Here is a 25,710-nt window from a genome sequence, read left to right on the forward strand (position 1 = left end):
TTTTTTTTCTTTTATTTCATTATTTAAAAAACAATAATAATAATGATAATATATTATTAAACATTGTTTTATAATAAATCAATTTATGTAAATATTAAAACTCATACATATTATGATTTTGTGAACAATTTTTGTCGAACAAAACCATCTGCTCTTTTATGACATAAAATTAATTTTTTTATTTGTTGATAATACTGAGCAGTAAAATAAATTATACATTTTTTAAATAAAAAAAAAGAAGCAAGTTATTATTTATCTTTTAAATAAAAAAAATTTTTTTTTTTTCACTGCTTTATAATTAATTAATCCTGTATTATGATTTACATAAAATTTATTTTTTAAAAATTTTACATTATTTTATTTATATTGACAAAAAAAAAATAAAAATAAAAAATAAAACTAATCCAGCATTTATATTAAGTATTTAAAAAAAAATATATATATATATATATAATATAATAATAATAATAATAATAATAAATAATTGCAAACCGAAAAAAAAAAACGCGGAGGGTAATAAAAAGAATTTTTTGTACCTTTTACTATTATTTTTGAATTATTTTACTCACATTTACTATTATTATTGAGAGAGCGGAAAATAAACTGCCTTGCGTGATATATATATATATATATATATATATATATATATATATATAAATATAAATATAAATATAATTTACATGTATACACAAACCGAAATTGCCACAATTTACACAATATTTATCCAAGCCACGAATTATTAAAATAAGACAACTCTTGCATAATACATATATATACAGCAGCACTAATCTGTGATGGCGGTGGCGGTTTTGGCGGGTTTCAAGCAAAAGTGCAAAAGAATAACAAAAAAATAGAAAAAGAAAATATATAAAAAAAAAATTTTCAATCGACGATATTCAAATAATATATATATTTTTTTTTTTTTTTCAAATTTTTTAAGCTGCCCTAAAAGAAAACTGTTAAGTAACGCCCTTCAACACAATTTGTAATATTTTTTTTTTTTTTTAATCGAATTTTATTAAAAACTTTTCTGATGGAAGACAACAAACAATATCAATTTGAATTCAATATAAAATTATTTTTCCCATAAAAAAAACAACAACAACAACAACCAGTCCAAACATAAAAAAATTATGTTATTCACATTTGGAAGCAATTGGAAAAAAAATACTGCAACATTAAACCAAAATTTGAGATGATAAAAAAAAAAAAAAAATAATTATGTTTTTAATATTTGAATATCATCGAGAAGACTTTTAGGGAAGATGAATAAGAAGAAGAATAGGAAAAAAGACTAGTTTTCTACACTGAACAAGAGTTGTCTTCCAATAGTCAATCTTCTTTTTTTTTTATTCGAAAACAGTATATATGAAAATGATCACACATTTGTCTCACCTGGAATCGACAAAGAAAAAAAAAACAAATTCATTTTCAATACCTTTTCTTATCGAAATATTATTGTTGTTTGCACACACGAAAAAAATAAAATTTTGTTGTTCCAAATGAAACATAAATAATACTTACTACACATGTACCATAATGAAAGTGAGCAAGAGTAACTAAAATCAGCAAAATGTATAAAAGAGAAGTTTCTGCGGTTTTAGAACTTGGAGATAGCATGAGTGAAAAAAATGTTGCAAAAAAAAGGGGTAGTAAAAGCCAATTGAAAATTTCACAACGAGTACTGCTCATCTGACTAACAATTAGTCGACACTACAAAAGAAAGAAGGAAAACAAGAAGTTGTAATTAAAAGTTTTTCTTTTTCTTTTTTGTTTTTCCCCATTTTAAAAAAAAAATTAATTTAATAAACTTACACATATATTTGAAAATATTGTTCCAGTCATGAAATAAACACATCTTGGGCATCGTCCAATTATGTTCGTTGGACTCCCTATCGTCCAAATAGTTCCTAAAATAAAGCATATTGTTACGGGAGCCAACGGCCTCATAGATTCGCTGAAAGATAACATTCTTCCAGTTCTAAGTTTATATGACCTGGAAACAAACAAAAAAACAAAAAATCAATTATTATTATAATAATAATCATGGTGAGGTTTTTTTTAAACAAAAAAATTAATGATGATAAAGTTATCATTAGACGTACTTATAAATATTATTTATAATGACAGGAACATTAACGACTAGAGCTGATATATAAAAAAAAAATTCGGCAACATGACCAGCACTTATGTTGAAAGGAAGATCAAACTTCCAAATTTCATAACCGAAAATTCCAGTAATGAGAAATAAGGTAACGGTTAGCTGGAAAAAGTATAAATTTAACAAAAATTAATCAAATTACTTTTTCGTTTGTTGTATTATGTTAAATTTCTTACCACCATTGAGATGTCATAGCCCCAGGGAAGATACAAAACACCTGTGTTGTACTTTTCCCAGTGAGATAAATAAAAATTAATAAATATATTCCATAAGACAAAATACAGTCTTATAGTCGAGATTGAATGCTCACTGCGCCCTGAAAATTACAAAAAAAAAAAAAAAAAAGGAATTAGCCTGAGGAAAAATGAAATTTGAAGTCATTTCAGTAAAGGTTAAAGGTTAAAATTACATACCAAAGACGCTGTATAAGGCAGTGGTGATGAACATTGTGCTCCAACTGTCTAATCCATGATCGAATAGTTCACCGAGAGGCCCACAAGTTTGAGTCCTTCTTGCTTGTTTTCCATCTATACCGTCTGTTAATGATACATATATAAAAATAAAAATCATGAGAATAGATATGGCATAAACAATTTGCAATTTTCTAATTTTTCTTACCCAATGTGTAAGCGAGAAAAACATTAAAAGCTGCCACGAGGAAGACCCAGTTCGGTATGGGAGGAGTGTCTGGATAATCCCGACTGGAAGCATAAAAACTGACATCGTAGTAACTAAGTATTAAAAATGTTGCTATCGTTATGAGAAAACCAACAAATGTGAAAACGTTTGGCGCTATCCACATGGGACATAACTGAAAAGACAAACAAAAAATCAATAAATATGAAAAGAACTTAAAAAATTCTTTTAATAAATTACTATTAAAAAAAAAATTAATTTAACTTACTTGTATTACTCTGTCCCAGAATGGGTGCATAACATACACACTAAGTGGATTTGTATCGATGGCATTGTACTGAAAAATATAAACAGGCACTTCTTTAAAATAATCGTTTAGTAATTAAGGCATTACATTATCTGTTATTTTTTTTTATACTTCCATAATAATTAAAACAAGAGGTATTTATTCATTTCTGTCAGTAATTTTCATTTCATTATTATTTACTTAATCGTAACTCAAAAAAATGAATTAAACATAGAAATAATAAACATCTACAATTACATATATTGCAAATAAGTATGTACATTTATAAATAAAAATAAATTTTTTAAATAATTATCCAAGTATATTTCTTAGCAGATGGAATGTTTATTACAACAGGTCAAAATGGTATCCATCATCACCTTGTTTCAAGCCAAAATATTTCAATTTGATATGTTAACTTTGCCTTGCTCAACACATTTGCTATATTCGAAAAATAAACAAAAACTAAAAATGTATGTCATATGAAATTAAACACACAATCAATGAAAAACATATTAATATTTTTAAAATATTTTCATATGAACATTGATAAATAATTAATAATTTTTCGTGAAAATGTTAAAAAAAATAAAAAATTCAATAGCACATGGATATAAATCAGAATGAATAATATACTATTTATCAGTTTTTCTTTTTTTTTTTTTAATTCACTTTTAAAAGAAAAAAAAAAAAAAAATGAAAAAAAAACAATACTTTACTACACTAATATTTAAATTATCATACCTATTAAATTTCAAATGATAAAAATAATATTTCGATTTAAAAAAACAAAAGCATAGAGATTACATTTATAAACACATTAAACAAACTCATTTCAATTAAGAATTTATTGTTAATTAACAAAAAAAATTATACCCTATCACAAGTGATTAAACATACATTATTAGAAAAATAAAGAATGAACTTAATTATATTTTTAGCAAATTGGAATCGTGTAGAAAAAAAAAGTAAAAATTTAATTAAATATATTAACTATATATTTTTCATTTGTTTGTAGATATTTGTGGATTAAAAAAATATTTTCGAATAACTTCAATTTATACAGTGAATAACTTGTTAATATCATTCATTAAAACCGAATATTTATTGTTGTTTCATTGAAAAATTAAAAAAACAATAAATATGGACATGACTTTTTTTTTTTTTTTTTAAACTTTTAACGTATTTCCTGTTAAAAAAGTTGTTATGCAAAGATAGAAATGATTTCATGCAATAAAATTAAAATATGATGTAAATGTTATTATTATTCAATGATGAAAAGCATAATAGAATTTTTGCAAAAAATAAAATAGTAATAATAATAATAATTTTAAATAAATAAATAATTTCAGAAAAACTTACAAATAAGTGACATGAGTCGTTCAATTGAAAAAAATAAAAATTAATAAAAATAACAGCATCACATTGAAATATGACTCCTTGTCTATCAATAATTTATTTCATCACAAGATTTTCTTTCATTAATATTTAACTTTTTAAATTTAAGGAATGAAAAAGAGTCACGAACAACATTTAACATTATAGAGACATCAAAGGAAATGAGTTTCAAAAAGGTATTCCGCATTAATTAATTAATTATTTAAAAAAAAAAAAAAACCATCGTGTGACAGTTGTTAATTCTTAATTTATGTATTGAGGTATTAAATTGTAGTTTATGATCAATCGTCATATCATTAAAAAAACTATCAAATTTTGTAACGAAATATAGAATTACAAAAAAAAAAAAAAAAGGCAACCAGAAGAACTTGAAATAATAGCAATTACGAAAAAAAAAATTACACTTGAATTATTTATAATAAAATTATATGTAATTAAAAGTTTTCATACTTTTTCCCTTATTTCTAAGAAAAAAAAAAATAATAATAAGTAAAGTTAAAAAAAAAAATTTATACCTTGTAATTATTAAATCCATTCAATTGTTCTTTCGACAAATACTGTACTTCCCACTTAGATTTACCCTCCGAAATAAGCATCATGTAAGAATCATTCACAATAATTAATTAATGTTTTCCCTCGATATAAATAAATTTTTTATAAATAAAAGAATTTTTTATAAAAAAATCAAATGAAACAATTATTCTAATAAACATAATAACCTTTATAAAGCGTGTTCTTATAAACGGCGAAGAATTTAATATTAAATTTCACGATGTATCACATTTATTTACTCTGTGATTTTTTGCTGCGGTTTATAAATATCTTAATTTTTGCCGTTTTTTTTTTTTTTTTCGATTAAAATACGATTAAGTTCGCGCGATTTAATTAATACTATAAACAAATTATAATTACCAAATATTTTTCTTTTTTTTGTCGAAAAAAACCTAATCAATTACGAGATTTTGCGAGAAAACAAGTTTTATGATGTGTACGAGAGCCGTTAATTAACAATTTGTCGTGTATTGGGTATTTACATTGATCACAAAGTACGTATATTATTAATAATAATAATACCATTAAAATCGATTTAAAAACATCATTTTAATTTTAAATGCCCCCCCCAAAAAAAAAAAAAAATTCGTGATGATTGTTACGGTTTAAGATTTCATCACGATTTAATAAAAAAAAAAAAAAGCATGCATAAAATTAACGTCTGGTTTTTTTTTTTTTTTTTTTTTATAAAAAATCTGAACCAGTTCATCTTTAAAAAAAAAAAATAATTTTTTTTCTATTAAATCCGTTAGTAGTAAATTTTAATTTTAATATGCACGCCGTAAATTTATATATATAAAAACACAGTTCATGACCTTTAAAACTGGTCCATTTGTTGTGAATTTTTTCTCAGGATGCTGCAGTTATACATCCCAATATGTTTCACAACCTTCATTGACCTTTTAAGATTTTACAAAAAAAAAAAAAAACTGGACTTTGAACAAGTTTTTTTTTTTTTTAAATAAAATCAATCTTATTTCAATTTAAACATTTTTTTTAAATAATAATAATTATTAAGATTATTATTAAAAAAAAGAAAAATTGTGAACTTAAATTAATAAACAAAACTTTTTTTTAAATAGTTTTGAGATTTAAAACAAACAAACAAACGAAGCCACGACCGTTTGTACAACAAAAAAAAAAATCTCGCGACCGGACAAAAATTTTCTCGCGAACCTTTGACATCTCAAAAAACTTGTTCATTATTAACAAAAGGAGATAATAAAATAAAAAACTAGTTCAATAAGAATTGAATGGGATGCTGTGGACCGGACACATTCGTTTTTCTCTTTTTTTTGGTCAAACGAATAAATAAGTCGTTATTTTTTTTTTTGGTTTAGTACCCCACCAAGTCGCGCATATCCCTCCTTTTCAATTTCCCCCCCCCCAAAAAAAAAAAAAACGCATCGTTTGTAAACTTTTTAACGTTTTTATTAATTATTAACCTTATTATTATTATTATTATTATTATTATTATTATTATTATTAAGTTATTAATTAATTAATTATTGTTGTTTTTATTGTTTACAGTAGCCATTTTCCTTTTGTTATCTAAACAAATCCAAATCCACTAAAAGTACTCAATGAGTACAAATAGCAATATTATCATTATTATTATTATTATTATTATTTGTAACCTTTTTTCGGTTTTGCGTCCAACTACGATTCAACTCTTTTTTTTTTTTTTTTGTGACTGCCAAAAAAAAAAGTTGATTTGAAAACGTGAAAATCAAATGGGAAAGTTTTGAATGGGCTATGATGAGTCAGCCCCTTCCACGATGAGTCTGTGTCCCCTTTTAGGCTAGCAGGACATCTTTTGCTATCCCTTTTGTTTTGGGTTTCCCCTACTGATAACAATCTGCACCCCCTCTAACATGGACCAAATCGGGATGGCCCGTTGTTGCTTTTTTTTTTTTTTTTTTCATCTTATTCTTCTCACTTTTTTCCAGCAGCAGCAGTTTTCCATTTTGTGTCGAATCAGTATGATTTATTTAAAAAATATCATCATTATCATAGTGTTTGTTTGTTTGTTTGTTTGTTGGTTTTAGTGGTTTACAAAGTGGTTTGAAAGAGTTGATACCTTAAAAACAAGAAAAAATTTTTTTATTAATTATATCATACTTACATAAACAAAGTTATGTTTATGTTTTTGTTTCTCTTTTGTTATAAAACATGATCAAACTTTTTTTGTTGATTTTGTTTTTTACTTTTTCATTTACTTCCTAAAAAAAAAAAAAAAAAGTAAATTTAAAACAATTTCAGACATTTGCAAAAAAAAAAAAAAAAAAAAAAACTTACCGTTAATGTAAACTGAATATTTTTGGTTCGGACAGATCAAAATTTTTTATTATTTTTTATGTTTTTGTTTTTTTTTTTTGGTAAAAATGGTGGAGGGTTTTTTTAGGGGGCATGATTTGAAAATTTGCATGAATAAAAAAAAAATAGTATTCAGGTGTTGGGATTAGGTTTTTTGTTTTTTTGGATTTTGTTTTTTTGTTTTTTTTTTTTTGTTATATTACTAATGGATGAATCGATTAAGGAAAAAATGTATGTCAATTATCAACCGTGGGTGATAAAGACATACGGTGATCTGTCACGAACCAAAACAATAACGCTTAAAAAACGTGAAAGAATTTTGAAAATTCTTCGCGGAGAAGAACAACTCTCCGCGGAAAATTCAAAATTTAGGTTTTGGGTTAGAAATAAAGGTTTCAGGATGGAGGTCCCCCACGGATACGTAACAAAACCGGCTGATAATATCATTGGAAGAAACGGATTGGAAAATGGAAATACGGATCTTTACGTTCCGACCGGTCATAAGGTTTGTTTGTTTTTTTTTTCTATTTACACGTCAAATTATATTTTTTAAAAAATAATTTTCAAAACTTCCGAAAATATATATGATTCCGAGGGTTAAATAATTTTTCAAAATGTGTCACCCCTTCCACCCATTTTTTTTTTCGCGCTAAAAAAATTCTAATCCCACGACAAAATTTCCCGTATACTCATCATCAAAGATTTTGTTTACTAAAGAATGCTTACTTAAAAATATCGGAAAAATTCATTTTAAAAATTTTATTATTATTATTATTATTACGTTTCGTCGTCTTTTCAACCCTTAAAAAAAATTTTTTAAGAATTAAAACACTTGAATTATTATTATTATTTTTTTTTTTCTCCTTGCGTTTTCTACACGTACGTTAAATTGAAATGAGAAAATAATTATTTGAATGAGCAACTGGGATATGAATGGAAATAAACAATAAGGGTAATAATAATAATAATAATAATAATAATAATAATCATCATCATCATCATCATCATCACATGAGTTTCTGATATGAAACAAAAGGAAAATTTTTGAGCCGACTCTGAAGGAGGAAGATGGTGGAATGAACGAGGTGGGGGGTAGGGGATGAGGTGGTGGTGGTGGTATGGAAGGGATAGAATTGGAAAATCATGAAGAGAAAGAAAACTAGTGATTTTGGAGTTGACACCCATGACACAGAAAGTGTCGCATTTATCTCATCCCATCGTCGTTGGTATGGAGTAATACGGATGAGGGAAAAGTGAAGAGGAGAGAGTAGGGTAGGGAAAGAGAGGAAAAAGAGGATAGTAGAAAGAGAAGAAGAAAGGGAAAAGCTGAAAAGGAAGAAGAGGAAAATTGGGAGTCTGGGGCGCCGCCGTCGACGCCATTCAAAACCCGATACCGTATGGCACAAATCCGACATTGGCGTAGGAAAATTTTCAGAGGGAAAAACGTTATATTTTCACGAAAGATTTATATGAAACGAGAATGTCTTCTGCTTATAATTTGTCGCGCGATGTATTAATTTCCATAGAGTAATAACTATTTCGATGAGTCATTACCTCACCTTGTCATTCCTTGATTCAAAAGGTAATCCTTTGAAAAAATTTATTTTTTTCGCCGGGAAATTTTGTCGCAAATCGAATTTTTCAAAAGGGAGAGAGGAAATATCAGTTAAGAAAATTCGAAATTTAAAAATTTTCTTTTTAATAAAAAAAACATTTTTCCTGAAAAGGTAAAATAATAATAAATAATAATATTCGAAAAGGTTTTAAAAAAGAAAAAAGAAAATTTTCCCCCCCATGTGCGCCTATGATCTTCCTCTCAATTCAAAGTTCACACGCATTACTCTTCGGGAATTTTGAAAGCGATGCGGTAATATAAAAAGACGAAACTGGTAACTAAACATCAAGCTTAATCAATTGAAAATCGCATTTCTCTTACGTCTTTTTAAAATTATCACTTTTCGAGATGACAAACCCGGTTTTCAAAATGTGCTTGAAAGAGGAAGAGGAGAAAGAGGAGGATGATGACGTGGATGAGGAGGAGGAGGAATGAGAAAGGAGAAAGGAGGAAGAGGAAGACGAGAAGGGTTTAAAGGAAGAAAAAGGGAATGATGAGGAAATTTGAGGAGATGGAGACGTAAAGAGATACGAGTGGGAAAAAAAAGTAAGAGAGAAAAAAAGAAAGGAATGAACCCTTACTCACCCTCCACCGCCCCCCCGCCCACGCCCACCTCCTTACACTTCCTCCCGGGCACGTTTTTCACTCCCCGGATCCCCAAAAACCGTAGTCTTACCCTCCCTTGCCTTGTGACTTGAAGAGCACAATTTGAAAAAAGAAATGGATGTGAAAAGGAGAAGATGATGATGACGATGAAAAAGAAAAAGAAAAAAAGGGGAGGGAGTAAGACGGGAAAGGAGGGAAAAAGGAAGAGAGAGAGAGTGGGAGAGAAGGAGGGACAGTACTCCAAGTTTTGCGAAATGATGAAAAGAAATGAATGAAAGCTGCATTTACTATTTTTTCTTTAACAAGAATAAAACATTATGTACAAGTAAATTTTAGGCGCGGCCATTTTCTTTTTTTTATTATTACGTCACGACAACTATACGCGTTTTTTTAATTCTTATAAAGGCGGCGAATAGAATTATTTTTAATTCGTGATTGAATGTTTAAATTGTACAAAATAAAATAAAAAATTTTAAATTTTTAAGGTGGAAGTTATGAGATTTCGGTTTTTAGCAAAAGTTTTCTTTTTTTTTTATCGTTAAATCGATATTTTTCACGTGATTTATGTGGATTACATTGTGAGACGACGACTAATTACTTTTGTGCCTCGTAGTAATTAACGAATTTTTCATAAAAATGATAATAATTTTCGTAGAGTAAAACTTTTAATTAAATAAAAAATACTTATCTTGATGATAATAATCATTCGTGGTTTTACACGTAAAAAAAAACGTTTTTTTTCCAACAATTTTACGCTCGCATTCATTTTTTGCGCATCGTCTGATTCAAGTTAAACGAATAAAAATTATTGTATGTTACGCCATTTTAAAAAAATGTAAACGGCAGCGCATTCTAACGGTCAAAATTTTAAACAAAATCGTTTTATTTTTTGAATTCCGTTATTTTTTTTTTTTTTGATTTATCGATCGTTTCAAATAATAAATTTTAAATTTCATCGTTTTTTTTACATTATTTATATTAAAAAGAAAGATTTTTATTAAATATTTACGTATTTGTGTTTTATTACTATTAATTATGCGAAAAAAATGAACGTAATAAAATATTTCGGACGAAAGTAATCGAATGGTCGCCATTAACGGTCATTTTTCAAACAAATCTTAACTTTTTCCTGTTTTAATTGTAAATAATTTTTGTTTCGAACCTGAATTTGAAATGAAAATATTGATTAATATACGTCATCGGGAAAATCAAATCGTATTTCTATATAAATATTAGTATTTTTAATAAATATTTCAACGCCAACAAACAACGTTAAGAATGTCTGTCGAAGAAATTTAAAAAAAAAAAAAGAGTCGCGCCTAAAAAAAAAATAAGGAGAAAACAAGAGAGCTCATTTGAAATGGGTCTAGTCCAGCTTGAGAAGTCCAGGACGGTAATTTTCTCATCAAAGAGGGAAAAAAAAAAGAAAAGGCCGGAATGAAAGGAAATCATGTCAAGAGAAGAAAATTTTTCAAAGGAGTATGAGTGAAAAGAAAGAGCAAGAGAGAGATGGAGAGAGAGAGAGAGAGAGAAGTTAATGCGAAAGTTTAAGAAAGAAAAAGAAAAACCGGGGATGAAGAGGTTGAGATAGTGGACAAAGGAAAATCGGTCGGGGAAAACCGGGAGCCTCCACCCTCGTTTTATTGATTTATTTGGCCCCCTCTAATGGGTGAAAGCGCTAGGATGGCACCCTTGGAGAAAGGCCGTCACGTTGGCGCCTTGGTCGGCTTCTTCGTCCCTTCCGTATCTCTCCATCCCAAAATTCACGTAGTTGGAGTGACTCATCCTTGAGCCTGGGGCTTCCACCCTTCGGCCTTCTTCCACCCTCGGCTTCCACCCTTAGCTTCAAAAGCCTCCTTTTAACTTTCTCATTTTCGAATTATCTGAATTTTCTTTTATTCCAAGACTTTTATTAAATTTGTCGGTTGAATCGAATCGAAAACAATAAGAAAAAAGAAAAAAATAAAAGATTTCTTTCAAAAAAATCCACATTCGGTTATTTATTATGTACATATGTACATAAAATCATAAAATAATTAAAAAAAATGGAGTTAATAATAATAATAATTTAAAACTTTTTAATTTGTTAACTTTGACCTACACAATAATAATTTTCTTTTTTTGATTGTTTGCATTTTCCGTTTCCGTTTTGTCAATTTTTAAACGGTTTTTGTAAATTTTAAGGTTTTTTTTTTTTAAATAACCTTTAAATTTTATTCCTTTCTCTCTTTTCCTCCATTTTTTCCTTTTCTAACTTCCTATTTTACCCCTCCCCCCTCTACCACCCGCCTCCTCTCTTCCCTTCCTTTAAACTCTCTCGGGTTTTTTTTTTTTTTTCCTTTCATCATACCCAAGGCGAAGCTTTTGTGTTTTTAGCTTTTTTCTTTTTTCCCATCTAGACTTTTAGGTTTTACGACGTAGAAAAAAAAAAAAAAATCGAACGGAATGAAGCGGCGGACATCCCATTTATGGTTTTCTTTTCTCGTCTCCCGCCGATATATAAATCCCATCGTCTACCATAATGGTTTCCGTATCGAAGGAAACGGCCCGGGTAAAAACCCATTTCGATTTAAGCCAAAAAGGGCGTTTCCTTAATTTTTATTTTTGAGAAAAAGTACAAAAAAAAAAAAAAAGTGAAAAAGGATGAATTCAACTATAAAAAACTCTTTGAGGGAAAAGCTGGATTCTTCTATAGACCCTTGATCCAGTGTTGTCCCTCCAAGGTGGAATCATCCTGAAAGAGAGTTATTTAATATCACATTTAAATCCCTTTGTTAAAAATAATTTATTATATATAAAAATGGGATTTAATTTTGGTTTCAAAAACAAAGAATCGGGTAAAGTAAGGTTCTTGAAGATTTCGTGATGACTAGTTCGTTCTTTCCTTCTCATCCTTTTCCGCCAATCTCCCTTTTCCGTGCCACCCTTTTTCCGACAGTTACACCGCCTCCTCCTCTTCTTCCCCCCTTCCATTCCACTCTTTCCCCCGTCATCTTCTTTCATTTATCCTCAGGCTCCTCTCGAGTCAATCCTTACACGCGCCTCCCTCTCTCTCTCTCTCTCCCTGTCTCCCTCTTTCCCCAACCCGAAAATCATCTCCTTTTGCTTCATCATTCCCGAAAACTATTTCCAGATGAAAAGGCGCGTACCGCACCACGTTTTCTTTCTCTGCATTAAATTATACTCACTCGAAAAAAAAAAAAAATTTTCCTTTTAAATTTTCCCTTTTTTCTTCTGCCTCCCCCCCAAAATTTTTTTTATTACCAGCCGTATCACACGAGAAAAAAAAGCGTTAAAGTTTTTTAGTATTTATATTATTTAAGTAAAATTTTTTTAGTATTATTATTATTATTATTATTATTATTAATTTGATGAATGAGTACCCAAATACAACCAAAAACAACAACAAACGTAAATAAATAAACCTACATTAAAAAAATTTTTTTTTTCGTGTCAATAGAATCGTGACGTAAATTAATTATTAAATATTATTTATTAATGACGTTTATTTTGATTGTTACGAAATTAATTACACGTTTAATTAACATATTATCCAATTAGTTTTTCTTTTTTTAAATTTAACGGTTTTTTGTTCGCTTCGTTAATAGATTGGGGAGGGGAGGAGGAAAAATGGCGGAAAGGAGAAAAGAGAAACAAACGGTTGGGAATGAAAATATTTTTTTTCCCGGTGTATATACGCACGTGCGTAAATTTTAATTTTTTTTTAAAATAAATCTTATTCGCACCTTTAATAATAATAATAATAATTTTCCGTTCGGGTAATAACGATTTTGTTTCGTTTTTTTTTTTTTTTTTTTTTTTGTTAAAATCAAATTAATATTTTTCGTTGACGGAATTTTCAACGTTTTCTTAAACATTCATTCAATTCCTTCTTTTTTCGTTTGAGTGAAAGAGTGATTAATCATTCTCAAGACTAATCTGAGTGACAGAAAAGAAAAAAGGCGTCGCTAAAGGAAAGTCAAAATGATGAAAAAAAAAAAAAGGGAGAGACAGAATAGAAAAAGAAAAAGGAAAAAGATGAAAAACCTTTAAAAGTTGACAGGATATAGATGAGCATTTATGGACCTTACCGCTCTCTCTCTATCTCTCTCTCTCTCTCTTATCCTCCCATTTTTTCATTTCTTTATCCACTCACTCTCTCTCTCTCTCTTTTCCGCCCTCTTTTTTTCCCCAAATTTAACGAAAACCTTTTGCGACAAATAATAATAATTTTTTGTTTTAAGGGTGGAAAGGAAAAAAAAAAATTATAAGTTAACCCGTTTGTTTTTTACTACTACAATTTGCACACACGTTTGTTCGTTTGTTTGTTTGTTTGTTTTGAACAAAAAAAAAAATGAAACAATAATTTACGCGCCATAGGGTTAAAAAATTGTACATTTAATTTTTTTTTTTTTTTTATTATTCAACAGGTTTTTTTTTTTTTTTTTTAATAGGGCGGCGTATCATACTCCGGTCATTTTTTTCTCATTAAAATATATAATAAAATCATTATTATCATTACTAACATCATCCCCTATTCCCTCTCACCCTCTCCCACCCCTCTACCCCATTCCGTTCATAGTATTTTATCGATGAATTTTTGCGAGAAAAAAAAAATTATGTGAATTGTAACGTATCATCATCATCATCATCATTATTATTATAATAATTATTATTATTAATTAAAATATGTTAAATTAATAATTAACAAGAGATTTTTAACTTGGTTTAAGGGTTTTTTTTAAATTAATAAGTTCTTTAAAATTAGATTAACCCTTTTACTAGTTAACAACAACGTTCGTAAAAAAAAAAGCAATTTTAAAATCTATCGTTAAAAAAAATAGTTACGTGTTTCTTTTCCCCCCCCTTTCCCCCTCTACTCTTTCGAAAGAGTAAGAAGAAAAAGAAGAAGAGACTCCCCCGAAAAAAGGAAAAAAGGAAAAAAAAAAACAAAATGAAAAATGTCCTATTTTTTTTTTTTTTTTCTAAAGAACCATTTCCACTGAAATTCACGTCGGTTTTTGTGTAGGCAAAAGGAAAAACCTTTTTTTTTTTTTTTCCTAAAATAATTTCATTATAAGAAAAACCTAGTTGTACGTTTTTAATGTATTTATAAAACGTTCTTTTTTTATTTTTTTTTTGTAAAAACTTTTCGTTTTTAGAAAATACGAAAACGGGATAGTTTTTTGGACTCGAAGCCTCAGAGCTTTTCAGTTTGAAATGGGATGGTTTAAAAAAGGAACGGGAAATGGGGGGGGAGGGGGAAAGAGAACAAGAAAGGATAAAATGAGAAAGAGAGATGAGGTAGAAAAGTGAAGAGAGGAAGAGAAAGGGGGGGGGGAAGAGAAAAGGGAATGAATTTTCAGCATGATGGCTAGGCTATAAGGGTTTTTACAACTTCTAAGGTTGGCACATATTCTTATTCGTGTTTTTCTCTTTTTCTTACTTTTTTTTTTTTTTCCTTTTTTTCTTTCCCACCCTCATCCCCACCCTCACTCCCAATCCCCATCCCATCCCTCCGTTCTCTGCTTTTAACCTTTTTCTATTTTTTTTTTTTTCCCTTCCTTGCCCACATAGATTCTCTTTTCTTTTATTTTCTTTTTCTTTCTTTCTTTTTTTTTTTTTCTTCTTTTTTTCTTTTCTTCTTTTCTAACTATTCTCGTTTGAAATTTTCTAGACCGAAAAAGGGAAAATTTAAAAAAAGGTCGATGGGATTAGAAAACGTTGAGTAGGAAAAAAGTTCTTACGTTAAATTTTTTATCGTTTTTACCTTTTCTACTTTTTTTTTCTTTTTTTTTCTCCCCCATCCCCTCTTCCCGATTTTAACGTATCGTAATAATAATAATAATGATGATGATGATGATGATTACGGAATGAAAACGTAAACGTATTTTATTTATTTATTTATTTGTTATATTTTAACATTTTTTTCATTTCTCTCAGATTTAATACCCCTCCTTCCCCCCACAAATAAATATACGCATATAATGATAATTAATTGTTAAGGTTAGGTTAAATTGATAAAAATTGATAAGAATTGTGACCTTGAAAAATGAAGTTCAAGGTTTTTTTTTAAAATCTTATACGATTACCTTTATTTATATATATATATATTTCCCCCCCGCCCCCACGTTTTTTTTTGTTTTACCGGCTTCATTTAATTTAATAAGTTTATTAAAAGTTCAAAGTTCATACATGCACACACACAAAAAATTTTTCCGAATTTAAAAAAAAAAAAAAAAAAAACGAAAACAATTAAAGACGAAAAAATAATTTTTCTTTTTTTTTTCGGGGAGGGGGGGAAAGTAAAATTTCTAGTTCGTAAATTTTTTTTTTGTTAAAACGTGATAATAAAACAATAAAAGGAAAAAAAAGAAATGATGATGATAATAATAATAATAATAAATAATCTTTAGATTTTAAATCATCAAAAGTTGGGGATGGCGGCTCAGTCATAAAATCAATCGGGTTATCATTGCAAAGGTAAAGTTAACTAAAACTAAAGCTTAGCTAGTAATTACTTCCGGAAATAGGATGCGAATTCCCTGCCGGGCGCAAATGACGGGCCCGGGCCCCGAGGGTAGCCCTCACTCAAATCACTCCATCCGCCCAACCACCCATCCACCCACTCACTCACTCTCTACCGAAAATTTCTAAAAGACCCCTTTTCATGGTTAAAAGAGAGAACTTTGTAAAACCCCTCGCTGCTGCCACGCTGTGAACCCACCAATTTTCCCCCCCTAAATTTCCCACACCCCCACCTTCCCTTTCCACCTCATTCACTCCTTGTTTTAGATACGCCTTTAGGATCTAGGCACACTCTCGTTTCGAATGCGGATTTAACAGAGTAACGGATTTTAATTTTAATTGTACGGGTTTTCAAATGTCATAAGAAGCTTAGATTTAAATTTAAATTATTCTTTTTCGTTTCGTTTTTGTTTTTTTCCTCCCCCGACCCCGACTCCCCCCTCTCCCATCCTTCTCGTCCGATAAAATTATATTTAAATCAATTTTTTAATGCATCATCATCATTATTATTACTTATTAATTGTTAATTTTTTTAAAAAATATAAATATAAATTATTTTTTGCCATTCTAAAAAAAAATTATCGAACGAGTAATTTTCGATTTTCTATCGAATTGGATGAAAATTATTATTATTATCGTTTCTAAATTATTCATTATTATTATTATCAATTTTTAAAATTAAAAAATCAACGGAAAAAATAATCATTAGATCGCAAAAACAAAAAAAGAAAAAATTTTTATACGGTGAATAAATAAAAGACATCGTTGAATCCGCGTTAAACGTCACAAGGATAGGAAAAGCAATGAGAGAACACACGAAGCCCTAAGTCTCCAAATGGCTGCCCTTATATCTAAAGGTCCCCCTCGCTTCTCCCTCCCTTCGTTCTCTTCCACCCGTTCATCCTTACCCCCGGTCACAGTGTGTAATACATGTGGACGAGAACGTACCGCTCTCTCTTTCCTCTGGCGTCCGTCTGTCCTTTTTCTCTCTCTCTCTCTCTCTCTTTCTCAAAAGAGAACCTTTCTCAAAAAAAAGTTTTTTTTTTTTAATTTTTTTTTTCTTTTTTATTTCCAGGACATCGGTTCAGAGTATAAAAAGGTGGCCATAGTGGAAAATTTCTTCGATATAATTTACGGAGTTCACGTAGAAATTGATGGAAAAAATGGAAAACACGCTGGTCAAAAGAAAACTTACCGAACGGTTAGTTAGTTAGTTAGTCGTTTAATAAAATTTAAATAAAAAAAAAAAAAAAAAACTTACGAAAATTAACTTCAGATGGCGTTAATTAATTATTTCCTCATGACGTCATCATCACCTTTTTATAAATTTGAAATAACGTTTAAGGTTCGAATAACAAAATACTTTTTTTTTAATCAAGGTACCCCCAAAAATATTTCTAAACAAATTACCCTAAAGTTTTATCATTGGGATGACGGGGGGGAAGGGGAGGGTGGGGGTAAAAAAATTACGTTACGTTTAAAAAATGTAGAAAACATAACCTAACCTGGTCGTTTTTTTGTTTTTTTCAGATCACCGAAACGTATTCTTTTCTTCCACGTGAAGCCGTTACAAAATTTTTATTAAATTGTTACGAATGTCAAAAAAGACCGAATTCTCCAGCCGTTAAAAAAATTCTTGGCAACAAAATGGAAAATATAAAAACGTTACCCGATACCAAAAAATGTATAATAATGAAAAAAAAAAATCTATCGCGTAGTAACAACATGGCGGTCGCGGAGGAAAAAAATAAAACTGAGACAGACATTTCGGAAACGACAGAAAGTTCTAATTGTGAACAAAACAGTCCCGAAAACCTTTGTAAAAGAGATAATAATAATAGACAAAGTAACAACAATATTGAAAATTCAAAACCTTGTTCTCATCGTGAAACTTTATTAACTTCTACTCCTCTAACTAATAATAATATTATAATAAAAAAACTAAGAAAAAATTTATACGACACGTCATCGGACTCGGAAATTTCCAACGACAGAGCTTATTCAAATATTGATTCGAATACGTTGAATCTTTTAAATAATTACGACAAGTCGACCGGAAGTGACGTTGATACATCGGATTCATCATACAATGAAAAAAAAATTATTAATAATATAAATATTATAGATAATTTTAAAACGGAAAATATTTTTCCAATATGTTACCCGTTGCCTAAATTTAACGGAAGAAAAAAATTCGTTTTCGATCGTGGCAGTAGACAAAAAGAAAATGGCGTCAACGATTACAAAAGGATGAGGATTTCATCGGTAAGTTTCCATTTTTTTTTTTTTTTTCATTTAAATTTTTTTTTAGAAAAATTTAACAAGTATGAGAATAATAATAATAATTCTGACGAAAACCTTTTCGAATTTGTTTGTCGGTTATTTTTCTTTTTTATAATTGGTTTTGAGAATCATGATAAATGTTTGATTTGCGAGAGAAAAAAAAAGTTAACGTCGTAAAAAAGAAAATTTTCCCGATGTAGTAGAGAAGGAAAAAAAAAAGAAAAAACTCGATGAAAAACACGTGAGAGTTAAAGAGAAAGGGAAGCCATTTTTTTTTTTTTTTTTGGGAGTCAAATTGGCGGTGAGTGTACCGCCCGACTTACGACGGGTCCCCCATCACATTTTCTCAAGAAGCTGCGGGAAATGAACGAACGGTCGGTACGTCGGTCAGGTGGATGGGATGTGAAGAGAAAAAGAGGGGAAAAGAAAGAGAGAAAAGAGGAAGGGAAAAAGGGATAGAGGAGGAATAAAAAGAGCAAGTTTTTAGAAATGGGAGAGAAGATTGAGAAAAGGGAAAAGTGGAAAGGAAAGGAGAGGAGAGGAAGAAGAGATGTGGAAAAAAAGGAAAGAGTGATGGGGAGGAGGAGGGTGGGAGGGAGAGAGAGAGAGAGAGAGGGAGGAGTATTACTTCTGGTTTTTGTCACATATAAACCTAGCCTTTCACGACAGGACATTTTTCTGTACCTTTTTTTTTTCCTTTTTTTCTCCTTTTTTCCTTTTTTCCTTTTCTTTCTTTCTTTTTTTTTTTTTTTTAAAGTCGAAACCAGATCTTTTTCAAAAGAAATCCTTCACCTATTTTTTATTTTATTTTATTTTTATGTCTTCTCATCTTTTAGATTTTTTTTTTCCTTTTTTCTTTTTTTTTTTTCCTTTTTCTTTACTTACTTATCAGATTATATGTATTTTTATTTTATTATTTGCCTTCTCCCCTACCCTTCCCTCCTCCCTTACGCGTTGAATTATATCGACCGTGTCAAAAAACCTCAATGAAATATTTTTGAGATTTCAAAAAAAAAAAAAATGTAATAATTAATAATAATGATAATAATAATAATAATAATTTCTGAAGGAAATTTTAACGGGAAAACGGACGTGAAAAGGCATAAAAAAAAGAAATTCGTTGCCCCAACTTTTCGGGACGCAAATTTTTAAAATGAAAAATATTTAGATCCATTATGGTTAATTTATTTTCGTCAGAAGCCTTTGATGTAGTTTTACACACACACGCACGCACACTCACGCACGCACACACGCACTCACACACACCACGGTGTCCCATCCCCCGAAAAACCTTTGAAACTTTTCTCTCTCTCTCTCTCTCTCTTTTCTCTCCCTCTCCTAGGGAAAGACCTCATTTTAAGTTGTGACTTGCATGACTGATTTTCCAGGGTGTATATATATATAAAACTCTAAAGTGAGGGATGGGGATGGGAATGGGAGTGAGGGTGGGGTTGGGGTTGGAAAGAGGAGTAGGATAGTTTTTCACTGTCGGGATTTCTCTGAGTAAATCCTTCTTCCTTCTTCCTTTTAATTAACTGAACGCGGACAAACAGATTTTCCTTTGACGGACTAAAAGGAATTTTTTACGTATCGCATCTTTCGGGTTTAATTTCTAGAAATTTGAAGACTTCCTTGCTTGGGGCCGCGTTACGAACGCCTGATTTCGATTAATTAGACATCAGATAAAGGCCATAAAAGTTTGAAAACGGAAAGGAAGCCTTTGTTGTGTCATCATCATCATCATCATCATCAAATCGTGATCGTTTTTTTTTTTTTTTTTAATATTCGGGCCTTATTTAAATTTTATTCAATAATAATAATAATAATATCAATTGAGTCTTACAACATTTGAATCGATTAAGTTTAAACTGATCCTTTCCGTTAAAACCGGAAGTTAACGGTTTTACAAAAAAAAAAAATTTTTTTCCCGCGTTTTTTGTTAACATTTGAAAAAAATTTAAAAAGGCGCCAATTTTTTTCCCTTTTAAGCTCCCTGATCCCGTTTTTTTAAAAATATTATTATTATTTGAAACGTTCGATTTAATCGGTTAATTACACGTCATTTTAACGGTTTTTTTTTTCAAAAAATTTTCATTTTGTTTTTTCTTTCGCACTTTTTTTAAAAAGTAACAATAAATAGAAGCCAAAGTAAAAAAAAAAAATTTCGTTAAAATTTTAGCTCTTGTAACCTGAAGAATACGAAACAGAAAAAAAAAGAGAGAGAGAGAGAGTAAAAGAGATAAAAAGAAAGAAAGAAAAAAAAAAATTTTTTTTTTTTTTTTTTCCTCTTCTTCCAACAGAAAGAAAGGATTTTCGTAAGAGGATACTCTACAAATGTGTATCCATGGCAACGAAACCAAAGGAAACAGTTCCTTTTTTTATTTTATATAAAAGGTTATATTGCTATGAGCCCAGAGGGTTTAGACTAGGGGATTAACGAGGCTAAACAAAGTTGTACATGTCCGAATTAGAGTCTAAGGCTCCGAGGGACGTAGAATATTCTTTTTTTTTTTCTGTTTTGTTTCATCCTTTTTCTAAAAATTCTTCCGATTAAGATCCTACATGCAGTCGACAAAAAATTACACATTATCATAACTACTTCAAATTTTAATAATAATAATAATAATTTTAACACATATATATCCGGGTAAAATTTTTCCATTGATAAAAAAAAAAATATTATTCGAATCGATACGTTTCTGTTAGATTTTCCTCCCTCCCCGAAAAAAAGAAAAAAAATATGATTTGACCATAATTTTCTCGTGAGAGAGAGAGAGAGAGAGAGAGGGGAGAGAGAACAGACTGGTCATGCAGACGTTTCGTTAGTTATTCTTTGCCCTCTCGAAAAATTTTTTACTTCCGGGATAAATTTCCTTCCTGTGAGTTTCCCTATTCAACCGTGTTTGTGTGCTGCTTTCGATCGTGAGTGCACGCACTCTCTTCTGTCAGGGAAAAGAAATGTAAAAAAAAAATAGAAAAAGGGAGAAAATGATAAAGAGAGAGAGAGAGAGAGCATCAATTGAGTCACGTAAACGCGGTTACCACCACGCTATCATGTGCGCATGGACTCATTCACAGATGATGATGATTGATAAGGGGTGCGAGAAATGCATTCACAAGGATAGTTAGGGGATGAAGAAGGAGACGGTATAAGGTTTGAAATTTTTTCAAGGACAATTAGGGTCCTCTACACCCTCCCCCTCCCTCCCCCCCAACGTCACGCATCCTATCCTTTTCAGGTTTTTTTGTTAACAGAGTGCTATTTAACACATGGCCATCTGTCTTTAGTCGAAGGAGGGGTAGGAGGAGTAGGAGTAGGAGGAGAAGGAGGATAAGTTATCGGGGGCATATGAAAATGTGGTTTTGTGTTTTGGAGAAGTAAATTTTTGTCAATTTTAAGGCGCGTTACAAAAATAAAAAACAATTTCTATTAAAAAAAAATTAACAACAACAACCCCATTACAACCTGTTGTTTAATTAAATGGCGGCAAACTTATTAAAAAAATTTACTCTTTTTTCTTTTTCTTTTAAAAAAACTAATAATTACGTTTGTTTGTTTGTTTTCAATTCCAAACATAAATAAAATCGATTAGTTTTTTTTTTTTAAATTATTACTCACGTTATCATACATATTATTATAATCGAACGTTAATATTTTGTCCGTTAATTTTAACCACGTGACCTCTTACTCTCGACAAACGGTTTTATTAAAATACAATGGCGTTTTGTTACATATACGCACACGCATGTTGTTGTTGTGCGTGTATATAAATACATATTTACAAAAAGTACTTGTTTGTGTAGTAAAAAAAAGTTTTTTTTTTTTAAAAAAAAAATATCGCTTCCGATGAAGGCCAACGCCTTCTAAAAAAAAAAAAAAAAAAAACTTCAAAACCCATCTTTTTCATATTTTGAATTTTAATTCCGTTGACGGACGGACCCACGGACGGAAATCCTACAGAAAGAATCTTCTTCTTTTTCTTTCTTTTTTTTTTTCTTTTTTTTTTTTTTTTTTTTTTTGTAGGCATTCGACACGGAGACAATTTTCTCTCGAAATGAGCTTCCCACAAAAGTTGACGCGGTTATAACGTATTTTTTTTCTCTTTCTCTTTCTCGTCTACTACCACGTTTAAAATCCGTGACGTATAAACTCATTTAAAATATTAAAATAAAAAATTTTTTTTTTTATCCATAGTAACGATTTATATAAGGGAAAAAAAAGAAAATGTTAAAAAAAAAAAAAAGTTTGTGTCGGGTAAAATAAAAGCTCGTTAAATCCGCAGATTTGTTAGGACTGAAACGCGTAGTTGTACTTCCCCCATCCCATTTCACGACTCCCTTCCTACTGTGAACACTATACTCAAGTGACTGCCCGTCTCATCTGCTCCTCCATGTTCTATGCTTTGCCAGTCGGCACTTTACTTTCAAAGTGAGTTCATCGCGTTCCGCGGTCCTCTTTTTTTTTTTACGGTTATATTCGGTGAATAAAAAAAAAATAATAATAATAATAACTTTTTAATTTTTTTCTTTTCTTATTTTAACTTATTATTATTATTATTATTATTATTTTTCGCATATACAAAAACAAAAAAAAAAAACGACAGAAATTTTCCTTTTTTCCACATCCTCCATTACAACCATTTTTATAATTAAAATCCGTTACATGTAAAAGTGAATTTTCTTTTTTAAAATTTTTCCTAATTAAAACCAAATTTTCTTTTTTTCTATTTACTAACCGACGTTTTTATTATTATTATTATCATTTGTGAGTATATTATCATATTATTATTATTATTAAGTTAAATTATCGATATTAAGAAATTATTCCATATTCGACGTATCGTAAAAAAAAAAAAAAAAAAAATTTATTTTATTTATTTATTTAAATTTAATAATTATTACAATTATTATTATTATTTAAATAAATAAATAAATAATTTAAAGCCCTATAGAGTTATTTGTTTAATTAATAAATAAACTTTTAATAGAATTTTTTTTTTTAACGGTTAAAATTTTTAAAAAGTTTTTATTTATAAAAAAAAAAAAATAAAAATACGACGACCGACCACGTGTTTCACGAATGTTATTATTTATTAATTTCATTATTATTATCATCATCATCATCATCTTTATTATTATTATTATTATGTCTTACGTAGAAAACAATATCGTTTTTCTTTTCTTTTTTTTTTTTTTGTTTAAATCTAGCCTGTATCATCATCATCATCATCATTGTTTTTTTTTTTTTTTTTTTTTTTTTTTTTTCACGCATTACGTTACGATTCGACAAATTTTTTTTTTTTTTTTGCCCATTAGACGAAACGAAATTTTCTTGTTTATTGGGACACGAAATGGCAAAAAAAAAACTTTGAGTACACACGCACGCACGCACGCACGCACGCACACGCACGAACGCACACTTAATAGAAAATATCTAAATTAGGAGGAGATAACGCCCAAATTAATTAGTGATTGTGTGCACCCGAGGTCGTCGACACCCCCTAACAAATACAAACGTTTCTTGTCCACTTGGTAAACACTTGGTAACTCCCTTACCCCCCCTCCCTCCATCATCCCCTTTCTCTCACCTACCCTACCCTCTCATCTCCCTCCCCCGATTAATGACGTCAACATCGTAGACATTCAATATTTGTAGGCTGTGCAAAACATTTAAATTCTTTTTTTTTTTTTTTTGGAAACCTTTTGAAAAAAAAATTTTTGAGTTTCGTTTTATTATTATTATTATTATTATTACGACGAAAGGTTTAAAAATGGGTTCGATATGGTAATGAATGAAAAAGGTTTTTCCTTTTTTTCCCTTTTATTTTGATTTTTACAATCGATTTTACGTTTTTATAATTTAAAAAAAAAAAAAAAGATTGTATTCACGTGTGTGTGTGTGTGGGTGGGTGGATGCAAGGGTGCGAATATCGATCGATCTATCGATCGATAGATCGATTATCTCTAACCGAGAAAGAGTTTTTTTTTTTGTCAGAAGAATTTTTTTTTTTTTTTTTGATTGTTTTCCTATAACCGTTTTGCACCAGGAACTTATAAATATGTTATCGGTTTGGCCCCAAATTGAAAAGGTCGCGAGCTTCGTCATTTTTTTTTTTGTTCTTTTTTGATAAAAAAAAAAAAAAACACGAGTTATATTTTTATCTCGCAAATAATTCTTTTCGTATATATTATTATTATTATTATTAATACGACTTTATGTTTTTTTTCTGTGTGGCTAGGTGATAATAATAATAATAGAAAAAAAGTCAAAGTTCTTATACCCTATCCACCTTTTAACAAATTAATTTTATACGACGAAATTTTTTTTTCTTATGTAAAACAGAAAAATTATGAATTGTTATTATTATTATCATCATCATTATGTCTTTTTGTTATTTTGAAAATTTTTTACCCCCCCCCCCCCACACCCCACCCGAGCCTTTCATCCTTTCATTTTGTTGATTTTGTTGTTACTTTAAATTAATTTCCTGTTGACAAATTTTCATTTTTTTTTCACACACACGTTCGAAGAAAAAATACTTTAAAAATTATTATTATCATTATTATTATTATTATCATTACGTTTTTTATAATTTTTGTTTTTCCCGAAAAAGAAAAGAAAAGAAAAGAGAAGAAAACATGTAAACACTTTCAAAAGTATCAAAAACATTCAAGCAATAAAATATATTCTGTTGATGTCATTAAGTCCTCCTTTATCCCGATTTAAAATTCCCCCTCCCTCCCCCTTTTTTTTCCAGGAAAGTCTAATTCTTATTTCGTAAGAAAATATCAAAACCGTACCTTACACATCCGGTTATTTTTTCAGGTTTTTCTTTTTTAAAATAATATGTGAACAAAAAAAAACTATTTTTATTTTTAAAATATATATTTCCGGAAGTATATATATATGTGATCGTTGTTGACTTAGTTTCGTATATTATTATTATTATTATTATTATTATTACGAAGATGTGAAACCGGAAGAAGAAAGAGAGAGAGAGAGATTCGATCAAAATATAAGAAAAAAAGAAGAAGAGAAAAAAATTGGGTGATATATAATTTTCTTTTTTTTAATTTTAAATATGTCTTCGAAAAGAAAACCGAGTATCACCCACAAGGTAGGAATGGTTAGTTTTTTTTTATTTATATTATTTGTGATAATAATAATAATAATAATAATAATAATTGTTTTAATGTGTACCTGTACGATTCCTTTAAAATGTTAAATTGTATTATTTTCTTTTTTTTTTTTTTTTATAAAATTTTCGTAAGAAAAGCTTTTAAATGAAAAAAGAAAGAAAGAAAGAAAGGAAAAAAGAAAATCGAGTC

General features: G+C 29.2%; 3 protein-coding genes across 3 annotated transcripts; 2 read left to right on the forward strand and 1 right to left on the reverse strand.

Moving 5' to 3' along the window:
- Window positions 1–1,332: 1,332 nt before the first annotated feature.
- Window positions 1,333–3,221, reverse strand: Phum_PHUM456100 (Selenoprotein I, putative; the record flags this gene model as incomplete). Its single annotated transcript, XM_002429857.1, has 9 exons — window positions 1,333–1,395; window positions 1,525–1,713; window positions 1,816–1,996; window positions 2,106–2,263; window positions 2,338–2,477; window positions 2,575–2,697; window positions 2,780–2,972; window positions 3,066–3,134; window positions 3,216–3,221. The coding sequence occupies 9 exons, from the start codon at window positions 3,219–3,221 to the stop codon at window positions 1,333–1,335; spliced, it is 1,122 nt and encodes a 373-aa protein (XP_002429902.1).
- Window positions 3,222–7,578: 4,357 nt separating this feature from the next.
- Phum_PHUM456110 (uncharacterized protein) lies at window positions 7,579–8,452 on the forward strand (the record flags this gene model as incomplete). Its single annotated transcript, XM_002429858.1, has 2 exons — window positions 7,579–7,854; window positions 8,399–8,452. 2 exons carry the CDS (start codon window positions 7,579–7,581, stop codon window positions 8,450–8,452), a joined length of 330 nt encoding a protein of 109 aa, XP_002429903.1.
- An 8,576-nt stretch (window positions 8,453–17,028) lies between these two features.
- Window positions 17,029–18,515, forward strand: Phum_PHUM456120 (uncharacterized protein; the record flags this gene model as incomplete). Its single annotated transcript, XM_002429859.1, has 5 exons — window positions 17,029–17,070; window positions 17,174–17,299; window positions 17,629–18,363; window positions 18,410–18,422; window positions 18,508–18,515. 5 exons carry the CDS (start codon window positions 17,029–17,031, stop codon window positions 18,513–18,515), a joined length of 924 nt encoding a protein of 307 aa, XP_002429904.1.
- Window positions 18,516–25,710: the final 7,195 nt, after the last annotated feature.

Source organism: Pediculus humanus, genomic scaffold, assembly GCF_000006295.1.
Source record: "Pediculus humanus corporis 1103172108232 genomic scaffold, whole genome shotgun sequence".
Lineage (NCBI taxonomy): Eukaryota > Metazoa > Arthropoda > Insecta > Psocodea > Pediculidae > Pediculus > Pediculus humanus.